Consider the following 19,468-nt stretch of genomic DNA (forward strand, 5'->3'; position numbering starts at 1 on the left):
GGCAACCCCTGATTTAATCCGGTGTCTAAGTGCTGTAGTCTCGCGATATTCAGGCGGTCACTGCCCGATAGGAATAATGGCCGCCTTCGTAGCAATGGCTGGCACAGGGAACAACACAAGAAGCATATCAGAGCGTTTTAGCTGACCAGGAGGAGCATAAATTACCGGGCACCCCCTCCTACCCGGTTTTCAGAACGGATGGGTAGAGGGGGTCTTGCCAAAGGACACAAGAAACGGGAAAGAGACTCGGAGGGAAAGGGAGAAAAGCTAACACTACCTTGATAGCTTGCGCTAGCTGGCTATCAACACGGTTGTCACTGCCGGGGGGGAACAAACCCGAGCACCCCTGACCACTGTGTGTCGGGAGGGTTGAAGGGAGACGGGAGACTAAACTACCTGCTTCTCGCTAATATGAGTGGACCGGGGCAGGACAGCGAGCCGGAGGCGAAAGTCCTTCTCATAAAGCGGCTTTACAGGTAAGTTGGCGAGGCCGTTTTTACGTTAGCTAACCGAGGTGCTAATTTAGCGCCAGCCAGCCAATGAGTGTTTTCTAACACAAGAAAGGATCCACATATTCTTCCTTTCAGTAACGACAAGGAGTAGCTCAACATCCCTGCATACTCGTCAGCTAAATGTGACCGGAAAAAAAAAAAAGTCCCAATGCTTTTAGTTAGTGTGGCTTGTGTTAGCTTTATTATTAGCTTATGAAATCGTGATTTGTAGCTGCTCTTTGTCATCACCGCTGTTGTTACAGAGAAATGAAACAGGAAGGATTGTGGTTGCTGGCGTGGTAGCCCGCAGTATTTGAGATGACATTTGTTCCTGGCATCCCTAATCGACCGGGCATTATTACGCTAATGCTTTCTATTGTCCAACGCTGCCCAGGGCTGTGGTGGAGTCTGTGCACAAGTTGGATGTCATCATCGGCAGCAAAGCATCCTACAGAGAGGTCTTCAAGCCGGAGAACATCAGCCTTCGCAACAAGTATGTGCAGCAGTCGCAGCAATGTGTGTGTGTGCAATGAGGCAGGGGTGTAATTTAAAACGTCACAGGCTACAATCTGAGTTTAATCCAGCCAGTTGTCTGGAATATAACTATGGATAGTCCTGTGCATGAATAGCCGCCGGTGGCTCACCTCCAGTTCGTTTATAGCTGATAAGACTTTGACTACACCTCACAGCATCTCTGTTCACACCTGGTATTCTGTATCACACTTAGCATTACAAGATAATTTAATGTGTGCAAATTAACCACTTATGCTTCAATATAGTCATTTGATTCTACTGTGAGAAGTTGTGATCTCTGCATGACTAAAATAAAACATAAACACACTCATTTGTGCTCACTCTTAACAGCCTGTGGACAGGCTTATTTTGATACTTGATGCAATGAACCAAAAGCTGAAAAACAGAAAGGGGAAGTTGGAGGTAAAACGTGACGAAGAGGCCATGTGTTTACTCTATATACACACACACACACACACACACACACACACACACACAGACAGACAGACAGACAGACAGACAGACAGAGGAGATCTCATATCTCTCAGTGACTGCCTTCTGAGCTAGACAGGCCTTCAATTCTTCAATTAAAGATGCCAAACGTTTGCTCGTTCCAGCTTCTAACTTTTACATTTTGCTGCTTTTCTTTGCCATATACGATAGTACACTTAATATCTTTGCGTTTGGGACTGTTGGTTAGATAAACTAGACATTTGAAAACAACGAGGGACTTCCCACACTGTCTCGCTACACATATACATGTACATACACGTATATACATACATTCACACATATCATCCCTCATTTTTTTTCCAGTTGCACCTTCCTACGATGCACCTATAACACATTCAGGTGTGCAGAGTTATTATTTTTTTTTTTTTTAAACCTATAAACTAGACATGTAAAAATGTCACCTTGGGCTCTAGGAAATTATAAATGGCATTTTTCAGTGTTTTATGACATTTTGTAGACCAATTGATCAAAAAAGTATTTGTCTGAGATGAATCCATGAGCATAATAGTTTGTTGCATGTGCATTTACGCTGCAATACAAGGGCATATGAACGTGGCAGAGGTGATTAGATGCCTTTGCTCACATTTTGGGTTGATCTTGTATTTAGACTTGTATTAAACCGGTGACCCAACTACCTCCTTAACTTATGCATGTGTGTATCTGTTTTTCATCCTGTGTGTTTTCAGGCTGAGGGAGCTTTGTGTGAAGCTGATGTTTCTCCACCCTGTTGACTATGGCCGTAAGGCTGAGGAGCTGCTCTGGAGGAAGGTTTACTATGAGGTCATCCAGGTTATCAAGACCAACAAGAAGGTAACTGACCCTGCAGCTGTGGGGTAAAAAAAAAAACTCATTGCATGCCAGTTTTTTCTGTTCTTAAAGATCCACTCTACTAGGACATCTGCCATTTTGTGGTCACTGGCATGTAAAGAATCTCATGGAGTACAAAGAGCGTGGGCGTGTTTTGCATGGGTGGTCCCAGTGGTAATGAAACCTTGAACTCTGCTATTCGATTCAACATTATTATCCTTATCAAACGTAGCAGGAACATTTCTGAGCTGAGTTCTGTCATAGAAAGGTTCACAGTTTCAGTATGTATGTCTGTACTGTGATTCAGATGCACGTGAACCTAAATCCTAAAAATATTGATCATCAGCAGTTGAGCCTTAATCATTTGTTGCACATTTGTTCATTTTAAACATACTTAAGAAGTCTCTTCATGAAGGGGAACTCCACCGATTTTACACATCAAAGTCTGTTTACAGGTCTTGGGAGTAGTTCTATGTATGTGAGAGCTGGGGGAAATCTGATAAATTGCCTCAAGTCATGTCATGTCATGTGCAGCAGTCTGACGGTGGTGCAGAGTTTGAAATAAGTGAGCTTACCAGACCTCTGTAGCCTTCGCCTCATCCCTGCTTAAGCCTCGCAGCTCAAGGCTGTGTTAGCTGTAAGTGTAACTGGCTCAAATCTCGAAACAACTGTAATCATTAGAGTTGCATTATGGGTAATATAAGCATGTTTCAACAAGGAAACCAAATCATGGTATTAAAAAAGGCTGTATTTCTGGTTCTGTTAAACCAATGTTATTATTTTTGTTCAACTGTCCATTGGGAGTCTGACAACGTTACAGGTACTCAGTGGAGTATTCTTGTAAAGTTCAACTTCTCTTATAATATTTATTATTTTGCCAGTTTTATTCATGCTTTTTTCTTGGGTTTTATTTCTTAACCATGTTTTTTTTCTGCATTACCAATAATAATGTTTCCCAATTGCTTGTCATTTTTTTTCCTGTACATTATACTTAATTGCTCAGTGCTCTCTCTTTTTTTTGCCTTTTTGATGCTCATTATAAACAATATATGTATGTTACATAGTTTATTATAGTTTTCCTGGTCATATCTCTAATATCTTGGCTTTTTTTTTTCGTTCTCTTTCCTCCACTGTAGCACATCCACAGTCGCAGCGCTCTGGAGTGTGCCTACCGTACACACCTGATCGCCGGCGTTGGTTTCTACCAGCACCTTCTGCTCTACATCCAGTCACATTACCAGCTGGAGCTGCAGGACTGCATCGACTGGACCCACGTCACAGACCCACTAATCGGTCAGATGCGCAAATTCACACACAGACACAGATATAGAACATTAACGTACACAAGCAGCAACAAATCTCTCACTAAATGTTTGTCAGAATGACGTGTGACAGTTGCATGCATATAAAACAGGCTGTCCATATTTTAAAAATCTTGATCGCTTACAGGCCTTTTTCTTTGTCACACTGGTAAAAGCACACGTTTAAACGATAACATTTAATGATGGCAAAATTATTTTTAGCTGAGCTGGTTTCAGGATCCTGGTGCATGTTTGTTTACTTGTAATGGCTTACAGGAACACTAGAAGAGAATGGATGCATTGTTAACCTAGTCTTTTTCTACTATAACAAATGTTTGCGGCGATAACGGCCTATGACAATATAGTTTGTTTTTATTGCATTGTAGTCAAATGAAAAATGTACCTAGATCCGCTGACCAATAGCTTTTTCTCTTACCATCTTTGCGCCATTCAGATTGGCTTTTCCTGTGGGATGGGTGTAAATCCCATTCAACATGCTATTATGAGTGTTTTCAGAACTTCTGGATTTAGTATTTAATTACTCTGGTGTTTTATCCAATGGAAAGTTTGACCTCATTTACAGTATGTATTGTACGGTCACTTTCCGGATAATGAATAGTGTAATCACACCGTTGCATGTACACCAGTTGTTTATGTGTCCATTGTCTGAGTTCAGTCCATATCAGTTGTCAGTGTTCCCTTGCACTTTGCAAAGCAGACAAATAGGTGGAGAAGTGCCAAGTCAGTCTATTGTCAACAAAGACAAACGGACAGGTGCAGGGTCACGCAAGCTTGTGGTACTATGCATCCTGTAGTCGTGCTTTGCCTCTGATAGGCTAGACTTCCACTCTGTGATTCGAACAATATGCAATGCACATATTTTATGTAAATAAAAACCAGGGGTATATCGGGTCCGTAATCCTGTCTTCCATAGTTTCTTGAAACAGTGTTTATAGTAATATCTGGGTGCTGTCTCTAACATTTGTTGCTTTGCTGGAATTTAAGCTTGTTTGTTTGTAACATAATTCCAAGTCGTTTTGGTAAGTGCCTCAACTAAGTGCTTGAAATACATTTTTTTTAAAAAAAAGAACCATTGTGTTATTGTTCCCTGCAGGCCGAAAGAAACCAGTGTCAGCGACCCCCAAGGAGATGGAGTGGGCACAGATGGCCTGCCATCGCTGTCTGGTCTACCTTGGAGATCTAGGTAATAACATGATAATAGAACATGCAGTTAATTCATCTTTCTACCCAGCTTGTAGAGGTGTGAGACAGCATGTGTGTGTCATTCAGCGTGGGAAGTTTTGGCTTAGCTCTAGAGTATAATTGGCAGGTGGCTGTCTGGGTTGTTTAGACTTATGTGACATCGAGATATTAGTCTTTGATTGGTTTTAGATTAAATATTACAAAAACAAATGAAATTATGCCTGCGCCATTTTCGGTTTGCCTTTGATAGATAAAAGAAAACTGAGATGAATTAGTTTTCAATCAACATTTCATATTTTAGCCTAAATTTATGACATAAATGTCATAAAGAAATGAGGCTCGATAGCGCTATCCTTATTGAATGTTTCTGTCACCGCGGTTATATTTATACATTTTTAAGTAAGTGTTTATCTTGTTAACATTTCTTATTACTTTTTTTCTTTTTTAAAAATGTTTGTTTCCTTTGCAGCCCGTTATCAGAATGAACTTGCTGGAGTGGAGGCTGAGCAGCTGGCTGAAAGGTTTTACCATCAAGCCCTGTCTGTCATGCCACACGTAGGTGAGTGACTGCAATGTAAGATTTCTTAATGCAACACTTTGCTGTTCCCATGGTCAGGGAGAACCTGGTCAACTTTGTGTTTTCTGTGCTGGGTGAGTGGCAAGAATACTTTTCTAAAAAGCTGTGGAGATGCTTTCATCAGACATGATTCTTTAGCCAGAAGAAAAACAACAGCACTCACAGACGCAAATACAAATTCTGTTTTACACTTCTTAAAGAAATAGTTTGATATTTTGGGAAATATGCTTATTTGCTTTCTTACCGGGAGAACTTACCTCTCATGTCTGTACGCTAAAGTTTGAGCCTGCAGTCCCTTAGCTCAGCATAAAGACTGGGAATGGCGGGGGGGGGATCCACGTACCAGCACCTATAAAGCTCACTAAATTACAGGGCTTAGGGTTACTGATTTATTTGTGAACTTCATTTGAGATATTTTGTTACTCCTTGCTACTGTTATCCTGAGGGTACACAAAGTCACTATATATATATATATATATATATATATATATATGTGTGTGTATGTGTATGTATGTATGTATGTATGTATGTATGTATCAGGTTTTACCTGTAAAGTTCTTAAATATTACGATATTTTTTATTTAAAAAAAGAAAGAAAAAAGAGTAGCACTGCGGTCTTTAGTTTTTCAGATTGAGCAGTGAACATTAGATGGTGGTTCTCAGTCCACATCAGGCTATTACAAAAATAAATGTTAACTTTTCTCCACCCGCCTGTCTACAGGAATGCCTTTTAACCAACTGGGCACACTGGCAGGGAGCAAGTTCTACAATGTTGAAGCTACCTACTACTACCTTCGCTGGTGAGGAATGGTTTTGTACAGTTATGGTAACAATTGAACCACAATCCAATAAGTTAAGTCTTAACAGATATTTCATCTGTGCATCATAGCATCCAATCAGATGCCCCCTTTGAGGGCGCCTATGGCAACCTGAAACGCCTGTTTGACAAAGCTGCCAAGATGTACCACCAAGTGAAGAAGCAGGAAATGAAGAAGCTGTCTCCATCTCGACAAAGGTGAGGAGGGGGATTCACAGGATGTCAGATGGTCTGAAAACTCCTGGGAGAAATATGAGAAAACAATTGTTGATCAGCCCCAGTTCATCTAGTGTATGATGAAGTCTGTGGAGTATTATTAGAGGGTTTTTTTTGTACTCTGTAAATTAAAACTTCACAGTAGACTAGTACAGCCCAAGTCTTTCTGATATTAATTGAACTGGATTTCCAGACAGATTTGCACAAATATCCACCAATTCCTCTGAGCCCTCCCTAGATCATGGGCCCTCTCTGGACAGCAGTGGTAGTGCTAATGGTTGTCACTGCCTTGCCTTGTAAAAATGAGTCTGCTATAAACAGAATATTTTGTTGTCTTTGTGCTGACATCCCCGAGTAATTTTAATCTATAACTAAACTAATCTTTAATCACATAATTACCGGCTTGCTCACCACGCCATCTGAATCACAAAGGCACTCTAAAGAGTGGTGGGATAAAGCAGCATCTCTCTGCAGATGGGATTGGATAATTGATGATCCCTGTAGGGAAATTAGATTGTTGAAGCAACAAAAGTAACAGGAATCAGTAGGGGCAAAAAAGACAAATATTCACAAAAACACTAATGAAAATAAAATAAGAATTTCAGGAGGTCATGCCTGCTGTGTATAGGTCATGTCATGTTGCTTGTCCATTATGGTATCTGAAAGAAGACTTGCAGATGCATTGTGAGTAATGTGTGATACCATGTTTGTACAATTTATTTACCATCGGGAGTAGATTACAGTTGTGCGTAGAGCAATTAAGATTAACAAATTCTTTTGCCACTTGTACAGAAAACAATGCTGTTTTGTTTCATATACACGAATAACGCTTAACTCAGTGTGAAAGCGTTTTGCACCATATATTATGTGTGTAACTATGTTTACCTGAAGAAATGGTGACACTGAAAATACTTTGCTCCATCATAAATGTATCACATCTATTCTATCCACATTTTGGGAAATATGCTTATTGGCTTTCTTGGCAAGAGTTGGATGAGGATATCGATACCACACACTTCAAGGCTTGCTTGTAGGCTGAATTTTTTTGGTTTTTGTTTTTTAAAGCTATCGCTCACCGTTTCTAATCTTTATGCTAAGCTAAGCTAACCAGCTGCTGGCTAAAACTTCATATTTACTGTTATTGACAGCAATAAGGCAAATAAGCATATTTCCAACTATGCTTTTAAATATTATCTTTTCAGTATAAATAAAATTGCTCAGAAAACTCAGAATGGCACTCTTAACAATAGTAAAAGTGCGTACACTACCAACACTTTACAGCAGGACTTTCAATGCACCACTGTTTCTCTAACATTAAAGTATTAAATGGATTGCTCTGCTTTGGTCAAGACAAATGCTAAATCTGATCCAGAGAAAATTTGTAATCTCTGATTTCTATAATTTTTGCAATGACTTTTTGTCTGCAGATCTAAGGACATTAAGCGCCTTCTGGTGAGCTTCATGTACCTTCAGAGCCTGCTGCAGCCCAAGAACAGGTGAGTGTTTGTACTGTCACTCATTTCCTGTCTCCTTTTCCTCCACTGTTTTCAAACCAGTCCACAGTGGAAATAAACCTTTGGCTTTACGGTATTTTTAACCATAACCATTCTATTGGTATGTTAAGATGAGGGGGACACATTATTGTCCAATGAACCCAATGAACCTAATGAACCAAATTAATCCATCGGATCTAACCTCTTACCTGCACCAAAGACTTCAGTCAAATATTTGTTTTGTGAAGTCTGAACAGAGGTTAACAGTATCCATCCACAGTATCACCGCCATGGTGATTCCAGGCAAAGAGTTCACTGCCTGTAAAAATGTTCAAATACCAACAAATTGTACTTGTAGTTCATGGATTAAACATGAAGGACAGCAGATATGAGCACATCATGAAACCTGATCATCCTACTGAACCACTAGTGTTATCTGTATCTCTATTCATTGTTAGGTTTGGTTTACCTTGTATTTTTAGTGCTTCCTTCATTTTCATTTTGTTGCTCTGTGTTTTTGTAGTCTAATGGAGACGGAGCTGACGTCACTCTGCCAGTCGGTGCTGGAGGACTTCAACCTGGTGCTGTTTTACCTGCCGCCACAGCCACATGGTGGTGCTCACCACTCCCCAATTGAGGAAGAGGAGGACCAGCAGCACGCTGACAGCTCCTGCCCTGTGCTGCCTGACACCCTCGTCTTCAAGATGGTGGTCACTTGTTTGATGGTGGTGCATAGCCTGAAGAGGGGAGGTTAGTGTCAGTGTGAAGTTAAAGATGTTTATTTAGGTTCTAAAATCCAAAGTAGTAAAATTTATTTTTCTATAAGGCCCTTTTTTTAAAAGCTACAATTTCAATTCTGTTCAATTATCATCTTCAGTGGGCCTGTACATCTACGTCAGATGAGGATTGGAATAGTTAGTAGAAGAGGAAGACTACATCTGCCAGACTTAATTTTATGTTTGTAGAGCTGTGCAGTTAACCCAACGGCTACACAACTCTGTCCAAAACACCCACTAAAGTTGTCCAAGTTTTTTACCATCGTGAGAGGATCTGTGATGGATTGACTCCCAAACTGAAATTTGGACACTAACCTGAATTTTAAAACATAAATCCAAAAACTGCATCTTTAGGTTTTTGATAACTTACAGAAATGTTATTATAGGCTCATACAGGATACAGGACTACAATGATATTTGAGATCCGATAATGACATATCGCCCGATATGTATTGTTAAAATTCTAACAACTGAATTTAACAAGAAATGTACAGCACAGATAAATGAGAATAAACTTTCTTGTCATCTATTGGCTGATCTCCATACCGATACGATACTGTATATGTGCAAGAGCTAATATCGGCTAATATCGGGCTCTGACTTTTATCTGTACATGGATTACGCTGCTGTGAAATGCTGTCTTGTGGCAGTGATTATAACCAGGAACTCTTTTTCTTTTTGTACTAACAATGTTGTATTGTGTCTTTAGGATCAAAGCAGTACAGTGCATCCATAGCTTTTACTCTGGCGCTCTTCTCCCATCTGGTCAACCACGTCAACATCCGGCTGCAGGCTGAACTGGAGGAAGCGGAGAGCCAGGTGCCTCCACTTCACACTGACGCCACAGGTGAGGAGGAAAATGACCCAGCCGGTGTCAACCATAGATCAATGCATCAATCTCAGTGTATCCTTTTATAAGCAACATCTTTTAGGATTAAAGTGCTGGTCTTCGTGGTTCATAATGTAATCTCATGAGACAACTACAGAAGTATGTGAAGGTTTTACGAGTGCAATTTAAAGTTTCACACTTTCAGGATCAACCCAGTGGAGGGCATTAGTTTTGAAAGGTAAAATATGTCATTAGAACAACCTGAATGAGAACAAAAAATGAAGTGAGTTTTTTTTCTTTTATCCAGATGACCTGGAGATAAGGGATTTGTCAGCTCCACCGACAGATCGCCCGGATGAGAAGCCTCTGCAGAATGGCTCCCTGGAGCAAGAGGATGATGAGGAGGAGAAGGATGAAGATGGCTGTGAAAGGGTTGGTGCCAAAAAGCATAGCAGTGTGGAAGAACAGCGCAAATTGGAGGAAGAGAAACAGAGACAGAAGAAGAAGTACACCCGCCTCTCTAGACTCCGCCGACGCCGCTGTGCCCGCAAGGACACCCGAGGAGAGGATGAAAGTGACCTGAGCGAAGGCTTTGAGAGTGAAGAGGAGGAAGATGATGATGACGAGAGGAGGGGTCACGCTGATTCAACAAGTGGCACCGCGACAGGGACCCCTCCCAATCCTCCACCTATCAGGAAGGAGACTAAGAGAAACCACCTGGGTGAGGAGGGCAGCTGGGAGACTGGCTCAGAGGAAGAGGAGGAGGAAGGAGGAACGGCGTTCGATGTAGAGACCGATTCGGACATGAATAGCCAGGAGTCCCGCTCAGACTTGGAAGACATAGAGGACACAGAAAACTCAGACAACTTGGAGGGTCAGGCGCGGGAGCACCAGGATGAAGAGGAAGAGGAAGACCAGCCCAAGGAAGAAGGAGGTGACAGGGACGGTGACACACCTCCGACCACTAACGGACCTCTCATGCCCAGCGACTCCAGCATCAGCAGTAACCTCCAGGCCATGTCCTCACAACTCTTCCAGGCAAAGCGCTGCTTCCGCCTGGCGCCAACCTTCAGCAACATGTTGTTGAGGCCTCAAACCTCATCTTCCTCGGGGATTCCCACCCCCACTGATGCCTCTGCTCCCCCCTCTCAAGAGACACCCCCTCCTCCTGGGGATTCACCCAGCGATATCAACCCTGGTACTGCCAACGGAACCAATGAAAATGGTAATGTGGTTTTTGCCTCAATGTCACATATAATCCTTTTATTTACGGTTACTTATTCGAGACATTCTCTTGTACATCTTTTCCCTTTTTAATGGATTCATGGAGAACTCAAAATGTGACTTTGTCCTTTTTGCTTTGCTTCTGCCTCCTCTAGACTTGGACTCTGATTCAGAAGGCAGCCAACACAGTACACAGTCAGTACATAGTGAGAAAACCCTCTTAGAGAAGCTGGAGATCCTAACCAATCAGGGGTTGATCCAGGTGGTAAAGGTCTTTGTTGATTGGCTAAGGACAAACACTGACATCATCCTCATGTGTGCACAGGTGAGGCGCCCGAATGTCCTGCTTTGTCCATGAAACATTAACATTTTAGGACTGTATTTAACAAACTGGTTTTCTCTGCAGAGTTCTCAAAGCCTGTGGAACCGACTGTCTGTGCTGCTCAACCTGCTACCAGATGGCAGCAAGATGCTCGAGGCTGGTGAGTTACTGACAGACTGAAATGCATAAAGATTAACTCCTGTATAGCTCAGTGGGCACAGGATGACACGACAGTGTCTAGGTTTTAACTCCCACTGGGTCCCTCTAATACTGAAATGGGCTTTGAGACACTAAGTGAAGACATTACCTAAATCACTGTTGTGGGTAGTTAGATTAGAGGACTGATACCACTCTTGTCTGTACTTATGAGACTAAATATAAACCTTGAGCTAGCAGGTGAAACAGCTTCCCTCGCTCTGTCCAAAGGTAAAAAAAATCCACATGCCAACACCTCTAAATCTTACTTATTAACATTTTTTATTTAGTTTTTTGTTGTTTTTGTTTAGTCCATACAAAAACTGAAATGTAAAACTGACAATTTGTGGTTGTTTCTTGGCCAAGTCAGTAACTTCCTGGCAATCTCACAGTGAGGACAAGACTCCACTGGCCCAACCAAAAAATAGCTCCAGCATCTAACAACCCATAAAACTTTGGAAAAAAAAGTTTTGTACAGATTAAACTAGCATGATATAAATGTGAATTAGTGAGCTTTAGAGATGCTGATTGGTAAATTTCTTTTAAACACTGGACATAAATAATTAGAATATACACATTTGTGTATAGTTATGATAAAAAGCATGCAAAAGTATTAAATGGGATCTGAAAGGAATTTGTTCTGTAGTGTGTGCACTTACTTAACAAACAGTGCTAATACTCAGCTCTCACACTGAATATTTGTCTTCCTATGTGATTTTTTTTTTTACACACTAATGACTGTGCTCTGAGTCTACTGCTTGTTTATTTATTTATCCATGTGTTGTACTGCAGAGCTTGGTCTAAACGCAGAGGTGACAGAACTGTTAAATGAGTGTGAGCAGCCCGGTTTGGTCCAGAGTCTGCTGCTGCCGGAGGATTTGGCTCTTCGGCACCTGCCTGCTCTCAACGTAGCTCACCGCCGACTTGATTTTACTCGCCGCAACCCCTCTCTGAGCTCCCTACAGGAGGTACACACGCTGCAAGGACACACACATACACACACAGGATTCTGCTTGTACAGATGTCTTGGCTAAAACAGCTCCACCACTCAAATTGCCAGTTGTGTTGCCTTTTTTTTATGAGCCAGTAAGTTTGTTTTGCCAAAACAGTATGATTATCTTAGACAAAATTATTTTTAGTGTACAATTTCTCAATAATTACTGAAAATTCAGGAAAATCTGAAAAGAATCCAAACTTATTTTAGTTTAAAAACACACTTACCACCCATTTAATGCTACTTCTGATCATTTTATGTGATGGTGAACTATATATTTTTAGGTTTTGGACGGTTGGTCTGAAAAAACAAGCAATTTGATGATACCACATTTGACTTTGAGACACTGTAATGGCCATTTTTCTCTGTTTCGTTGACCAAACAATTAATTAATTAATCTGTAGCTAAATTGAAAATGAAATTAATCCTTTGGTAAAGCCCTAAATCAAAGTGAGTCTTGCTGACTAATCACAACCATCTGCAGTGTTAAAATGTTTACTAACCGGCATGTCACGATGTCCACTCCACAAGTTCATGGGGAAGGGAGGGGCTCTCTCTTGTTGTCAGTAATGACGGTAATTAAAAACCAAAAGTATCTTTGAACCTGCATTAATGTATTCATTTTATAGCCACAAGCATTAAACACTACATTGATATATTATCATCTTCATAAAGTTGTTGGCAAACAGTTGCTTGTTTACACATCATGTTTCTGGCCACAACAAATATAACTCCAACATCTACTCTCCTTTTAGCTCTGTTTTGCACTCCACTAACTCTTAAGGGGATATTTTTGGTTCTTTAGTAGCTTAATGGTTCATGTTCATCAGGTAGTAATTTTGTTTGTCGGCTGTTTGGGGCTGGGCAGGTAGTTTACAGTTGGATTGGATATTATTTTTGCTGAAAATAGCTGCCTGCTGCAGCCAAAAACAACAATAATGAGAGAAGCGGGACTGAAAACTTTGTGTAGAGCTGAGGAGAACTGTGTGTCAGGGGATAGATTTAGATACAGATAGTGATCTCTGTGGGGTTATCACGCCTTTTACATTGCAGGACATGTCATTTGACCTATTGGTAACATACACATATTGATTAGAGCAGCTTTAAACTAATGGTGTGTATGTTGTATATTTATGATATATAGGTATCTCGGTCTGTTATGATCTCATTTTTATCAGGACATGTTAAGAGACTGAAACATGTTAAAACACAAATTCTCCTGGCTACACACTCAGAAAATGGTATAGTTGGGTTAAAAGAGCTGTTTTCTAATCAATCATGCATAGTATAAAAGTTTTAAAACATGTTCTCTCTTCTTCCTCCAGTGTGTGGTGCGAGTGTGTTGCATTCGCAGTTTTGGCCACTTCCTAACAAATCTCCAGGGCAACGTGCTGCACTTCAACCCGGAGGCGGGAATCTTCACCAGCATCAGCCAGTCCGAACAGGATAATCTGGTGCAGCAGGCCAAGGCACAGTTCCGAATGGTGAGTGACATCTGCACAATGACCAGAAGAACCACAGGGGGCTGGTATACAGTCAAGTCTCATTATTCTGTGTGCCATTTAGACAGTGTTTTGTAACTGATGGCCTAAATAAATGCGAAGAATGTTTAATTAATGACTTGGAACCAAAATGATTTGAGCAAAGCAGCTGTGCCTTTTGATGTTGACTTTTCTGTCTTTATCTTTATTTGTCCAGGCTGAAGAGGAGGCTCGTCGAAATCGCTTAATGAGGGATATGGCCCAGCTTCGACTACAGGTTTTATTATATTATCACTCTGTCCACTGACTGTTTACCTGATCTGTGTTTTCTTAGCTGTGATACAGCATAGACACAGCCATCACTGGCAAAAGCTTCTAGTCTTTGACAGATAGAAAATGTTGAAAAAAACATTTATTTTCTAAATAGAAAGATAATATAATTGCCTTTTTTTTACTGAGTTTAAGATCCAAATTAATTTGGATATTTGCTGTTGTGAAATATAATGTTTGGTAGGCATATGATTTAGTTGACGTTAGTGTGAACCGGCTGACATTAAATCTCACTGAACACTCACTAAAATCATCTGATGGAGGTAATGCAAATGTATAGGAATCCTGAGATAATCATATTTCTGTCACCATAAAACCCACATATACATCTTACATCAATCACACATTAACAGCTGTTGGGTCTGTTTTTTTCCTTGCAGTTGGAGGTGTCGCAGCTAGAGGGCAGCCTTCAGCAGCCTAAGGCCCAGTCTTCCATGTCTCCCTACCTGGTGCCAGATACAGCTGCTCTCTGCCAGCATCTGAACCTCATCCGGCAGCTGGCCAGCAGCGGCTGCTTCATCATCATCATCCCACGGACAGGTCAGTGCACTGCCTCACCCTCGGTTTGTCCTGAGCAGCATGTTGTGTTGTGTTCAGGCCCCTGTGTGTAGCATTTGCCCCACTGATATGGCCTCAAACAAGGTAGATGGTCATTCAAAGATTTTAATGAATTGGTCATTTTCAGTTGGTTGATACATCTGTCTGTTTTCAGCCACTTATGCAGGTCCAAGTTGCGTTAATAAAATCAATTATGTCATTAGGAATTATTGTTACATACTGCAGCGAAGTACAAAAAAAAGTATTAAGTAAGTCTAAGCCATTTCATCATACTTCAGACTTTGGCTGGTATAATTGTTAAACAAGTAATTGCATAACACCGTTATTAAAAAGGTCTTAAAAGTCCCTGATATACTCAAACACATGGCTAGACACAAGTTTGTTGCAAAATAAGGGTTATTATTGCAGCCATTTAGCCTTAGGTTTTTATTATTATGAAGTTTGCATGTCCAAAAGTCTTTTATTAAGTGTAATGGCTTCAAAACCCAATATTCAACCTAATTTAGCTTTTGTTATCTTGTCACAGATAGATGCTTCTTTCTTATGTTTGGTTTGAGTATTATGTCACGCTTAACTGCACATTAAAATATTTGTATTTTGTTGTTTGTAATGTACGGAGCCCCTAAAGGGACATGGGGGGGGGGGGGGAAATGAAACGTTTCTAGTGCTCACTAGATACTGTCTTGTGCGCACTAGATCCGTTTCTAGTGGGCACTAGATACGTTTCATTTTTTTGAAACATTTCTAGTGCGCACTAGATATGGATGGAGTGTTGTGGCAAATCAACACATGTACTATCTAGTGCGCACTAGATAGTACTAGATAGTATAGATAGTATCTAGTATAGTACTAGATAGTATCTAGTGGTACTAGATATAGATAGTATCTAGTGCGTACTAGATAGTATCTAGTGCGCACTAGATAGTACTAGATAGTATCTAGTATGCGCACTAGATAGTATCTAGTGCGACTAGATAGTATCTAGTGGACTAGATAGTCAGGATCTAGAAACGTTTCATTTTTTGGATTTAGAAACGTTTCATTTTTTTTTTTGCCCCCATGTCCCTTTAGGGGCTCCGTAGTAATGCACAAAACTATAAAAAGTCTAGAAGTAATGTCGGTGCTGAAACTATTAATTAGTTAACAATGAAGCAGTAAACAGACATGAATTCCATCTTCAGTAGTTTTGATAATAAATTAGTTGTTTAAATGATTTATCAAGCAAAGTAAAATATCAGATATTTGTTGCTTTCAGCCTCTCGTGATGATTTGTTTTTTTGTCATTTTTTTGGCACTTGGTTCGAAATAACAAGTTATTTGAGGACATTGTCCTTGCATAGTCTTGCATCTTTTGGGCATTTTTTTGATTAATTAATAGAATAAAAATAATAGGTTAATTAAGAAATGATTAGTTGTATGCCTAAACATTGTAACTAGAGGTGTGACAGCTCTGGTTTGAAGATACTTTACTCACATAATGTACCAAGCTGCTGTCCAGGGCAGTAAAAACAGAATAGCAGCTCATAGATTGTAAGTCTAACAACATGCCAGTTTGAACACTCGACTATGGCAACGACATAAAATCTAGATTTTTAATATTCTTATTCAAACTCTAACAGGGAATCTGGGTCAGTCTGTTTCCTGATATTGCTCAGGTGCTTAATCTGGACTACTTCTGTGTTGTAGTGATTGATGGACTTGACAGGTTGAAGAAGGAAATTGCCGGAGCGAGGGATGGCATCCGCTTCTTGGAGTCTGAATTTCGCAAAGGCAACAGGTGGGTGTTTGTATTACATGTATGATGACTGATGAGGCTCCTTGCAGCACATTTTAATCTCGTTTCCAATGATATGTTGAACACAAACCTCACTTTTACTCCATAAAACACTCTTTATTTGGGACGTTTTCTTAAATATTCTGTTTCACGTCTTTCTGTAGGTACATACGCTGCCAGAAGGAGTCGGGTCGAGGTTTTGAAAGAGATAAACTGAAACGTCAGGACATCGAAGCCTGGTAAACCATGCTCCCCTTTTACAGTTACCTCCTATTTGTTTTCTGCACATACTCTTTTGGAGGAGTATGACCTCTATTTTGATTGGTCCTCTTTTTTTTTTTTTTATTTCAAGGCATTTATACAAGATGGTGGACAGCTGTCGTCAGTTAACAGTCTCCCAGACCAACGGAGATGAAGATACAGCCGGCATGGTGACCATTCTTACTGGCCATGAAGTGGAAGAACTTTGCACTCGGTCAGCAGCAATGAAGGTCAGTCACTCACTGTATTTTGTCGCATTACAGACAAGAACAAACACTCAGGAATTTGACATTTTTCACCAAGACAAGTAAAGCTTAATGGTTTTCAGTTTCTGCTCTATTTTTGCTATAGTGCTGTCTTCACTGGACTGTGTTTATCTCTGCTTTGTTCCTGTTCGAATTTAGTTTTTTCATGGTTTATAGCACTACAAGATATATTTCTTCTTTAGAAATATATCTCTGTTGTAGTAGTATGTAATTTAATCAAGGAAGCAAATGTACTGTCAGTTTTAAGTCTTCACCATCAGTTTTCATACAGATCCTACAGCCAGTCATTTTATATGGACAAAACATTATTTACAATTAACTTTTAGACTGTATGTTGATGTTTTAAAAAATGACTTTGATTGTCCTGATGAGGATGAAGAGTAGAAAAAAGATTTTCACATTAGAAACAGTCTGATTTGGATGAAACCCAACCTGTTTGCTAACCACTGATAAGTCAGCTGGGCCAATAATACAATCTGGTACTATATATATATATATATATATATATATATATATATATATTTATATATGTTATATTTTAACATTTGACTATGATCCCATAGATTTTAACATAAAATATTAACTGGTATCAACCTCAAAAATCCATTATCAGTCGGGCTCTAGCAGAAATGCAACCATTAAGGGTTCAGTATACTTCAAACGACCTAGTTTGTGTCATCTAAACACATCTAACAGCTTTAAATGTTAATGCTTGTTTCCGAATGGCCACACTTAAAGGTAGAGCAAAAAGCCTGCTGTAATAGAGAGCAGTGAGATGCGATTAATCTTTCAAATGTGGATAATGGCGCACACAGTCTCTCCTCGAAGGCACTCATGTTGTTCCCCTTTGTTTCACACAAAAAGTGATAGTGTGTGAAAAACGCCTAAAAAGAGAAATATCTGCACACACAGCCAATCAATGCATGACACAGGCTTGATTTTCAGTTTCAGAAAGTTAATTTAAAATTCCTTCTTGGTTTTGATCACAAGAGGCTTTTTGGCAACCAAACGAGCACTTCAGACACTTCAGACTCATGTTTGTATTTATTTGCTTATGTTTTTCTCCCCTGCCAGTCGGCGATTCAGGCGGCGGGCTCGGCAGGCATGGAGCTGAAGAACATCGTGGAGTTCTACCGGCAGTGGAAGGAGATTGGCTGAGAGGTCAAACGGGGGCAGCTGTCTGCGCTGCGAACAGCTGATCGATCACAACACTCGCTCCCCCTCTCTCTCTCCCACTCTTTTGCTCTGTGTGTATCTGCGTCTCCAAAGGCAAAAAACAAAAGAAAGCTGAATCGAAGGAAAGAGTTAAAGCTTAGAGGGGTGGAAAAGTTAAAACAGTGGAGTGAAAAAAAAAAAGAAATGTGGGCGAAACGGCGCTATAAGAAACAGCAGATCTCCCACCTCCCACTCCCAATCCTAAACATAAAGAGTGACCCCAAGTGGTCGGGGTGCGGAAACGGTGGGGGAACGCTACACAACTTTTAAGTGCCCCTGGTTCACACCCTAACCAGGAATACACTGTATATGTTAGCAAACGAGTACATACGTGTCGAGAGAGAAACCGCACACACACATAAAAACATTCATGCTCAGATGAATCCATATAGATATTTAGAGCAGTGGTTTGGATTTCTGTTCCCTCCTCCCCTTTCCCTTCAGTCTGTATTTGAGAAACAGGGTTAAGAATGTGTGAGTCTGGTAGGGTTGCGTTTTGGAAAGTCAAGGGTGTATGACGCCAACTTTTAAGACAGAGAAAACACACTCTGTCCAACTGACACCCGAGGCTTCCAGCCTTACCAAACAAACCAGGCGTCTCATAGCTCATAGGCCTCTAGGAAGGGTTGAGGAAGACACATTTACATTTCTCCAGTTTTTCCTCTGTGGCTTTTTTTTTTTTTTTTCAAATTGGTTTTGTTTTTCTTTTTTTGCGGTGTACTTTTGTGACCAGTGACTTATGTATTGTGCTGTCTCTGTATGAGAAAAGACAAAAAAAAAACATGACAGGTGTTGCCCTGTTAAAAGTTTTAATTTGGATTTTATTTTTGTACCCAAATGATGTTTATTTTGCTTTTTTTTTTTAAGCTAAATCTGAATGAAATATGCAAGAATGTTTAAGGGAAAGGGAAGGGTTGTCGTGTGTTGATCACTGAACAAGTCCTTCAGTTCTGAAAATTTAAAAAACCTATACTCCAGAATTTATTTAACAAGGTGTCATGTTAGAGGGAGGAGGGAGGTAGAAGCTGATTAGCCTCATGTTGTAGCTAGTCATTAAGGAGGCTCGGAAGAGGAGGGGGCCAGCTAACTTTCCCAGAGGACTGAGGGTTGTGTTTGGACCCCTGTAAACTCCTAAAATGTGTCCCATCTACATCACCATTTCCATAGTGACTGTCCCATCATGCACAGTGCAAAAGAAAAACCAGTATATGTGTGTGGCCATGCATTGAACAATAAAAAGAAACTCGTATAAGATGATAACTCCTTTCTTACATTCCTCTGTGCTGCTTGATCCCTTTCTCGTTTCTCGTGT

General features: G+C 40.4%; 1 protein-coding gene across 1 annotated transcript; it reads left to right on the plus strand.

The window, feature by feature from the left end:
• Positions 1 to 58: 58 nt before the first annotated feature.
• On the plus strand, positions 59 to 19,416 carry smg5 (SMG5 nonsense mediated mRNA decay factor). Its single transcript, XM_051405750.1, has 22 exons — positions 59 to 476; positions 886 to 984; positions 2,204 to 2,327; positions 3,461 to 3,617; positions 4,740 to 4,829; positions 5,298 to 5,387; positions 6,127 to 6,205; positions 6,295 to 6,420; positions 7,866 to 7,934; positions 8,455 to 8,681; positions 9,417 to 9,554; positions 9,844 to 10,761; positions 10,916 to 11,085; positions 11,167 to 11,242; positions 12,070 to 12,245; positions 13,597 to 13,755; positions 13,970 to 14,029; positions 14,463 to 14,622; positions 16,327 to 16,417; positions 16,579 to 16,653; positions 16,767 to 16,905; positions 18,016 to 19,416. Exons 1-22 carry the CDS (start codon positions 412 to 414, stop codon positions 18,097 to 18,099), a joined length of 3,372 nt encoding a protein of 1,123 aa, XP_051261710.1. The 5' UTR covers positions 59 to 411; the 3' UTR covers positions 18,100 to 19,416.
• Positions 19,417 to 19,468: the final 52 nt, after the last annotated feature.

Source organism: Dicentrarchus labrax, unplaced genomic scaffold (genome assembly GCF_905237075.1).
Source record: "Dicentrarchus labrax unplaced genomic scaffold, dlabrax2021, whole genome shotgun sequence".
In the NCBI taxonomy this organism is placed as follows: domain Eukaryota; kingdom Metazoa; phylum Chordata; class Actinopteri; family Moronidae; genus Dicentrarchus; species Dicentrarchus labrax.

What these genes read in the sequence shown, in the direction of transcription:
- smg5 (XM_051405750.1), top strand. Translation starts at nt 412, where the DNA reads ATGAGTGGACCGGGGCAGGACAGCGAGCCGGAGGCGAAAGTCCTTCTC. An exon ending in TTATCAAGACCAACAAGAAG is followed by an intron (nt 2,328 to 3,460) that starts GTAACTGACCCT and finishes CCTCCACTGTAG; the next exon opens with CACATCCACAGTCGCAGCGC. An exon ending in CATCATCATCCCACGGACAG is followed by an intron (nt 14,623 to 16,326) that starts GTCAGTGCACTG and finishes TCTGTGTTGTAG; the next exon opens with TGATTGATGGACTTGACAGG.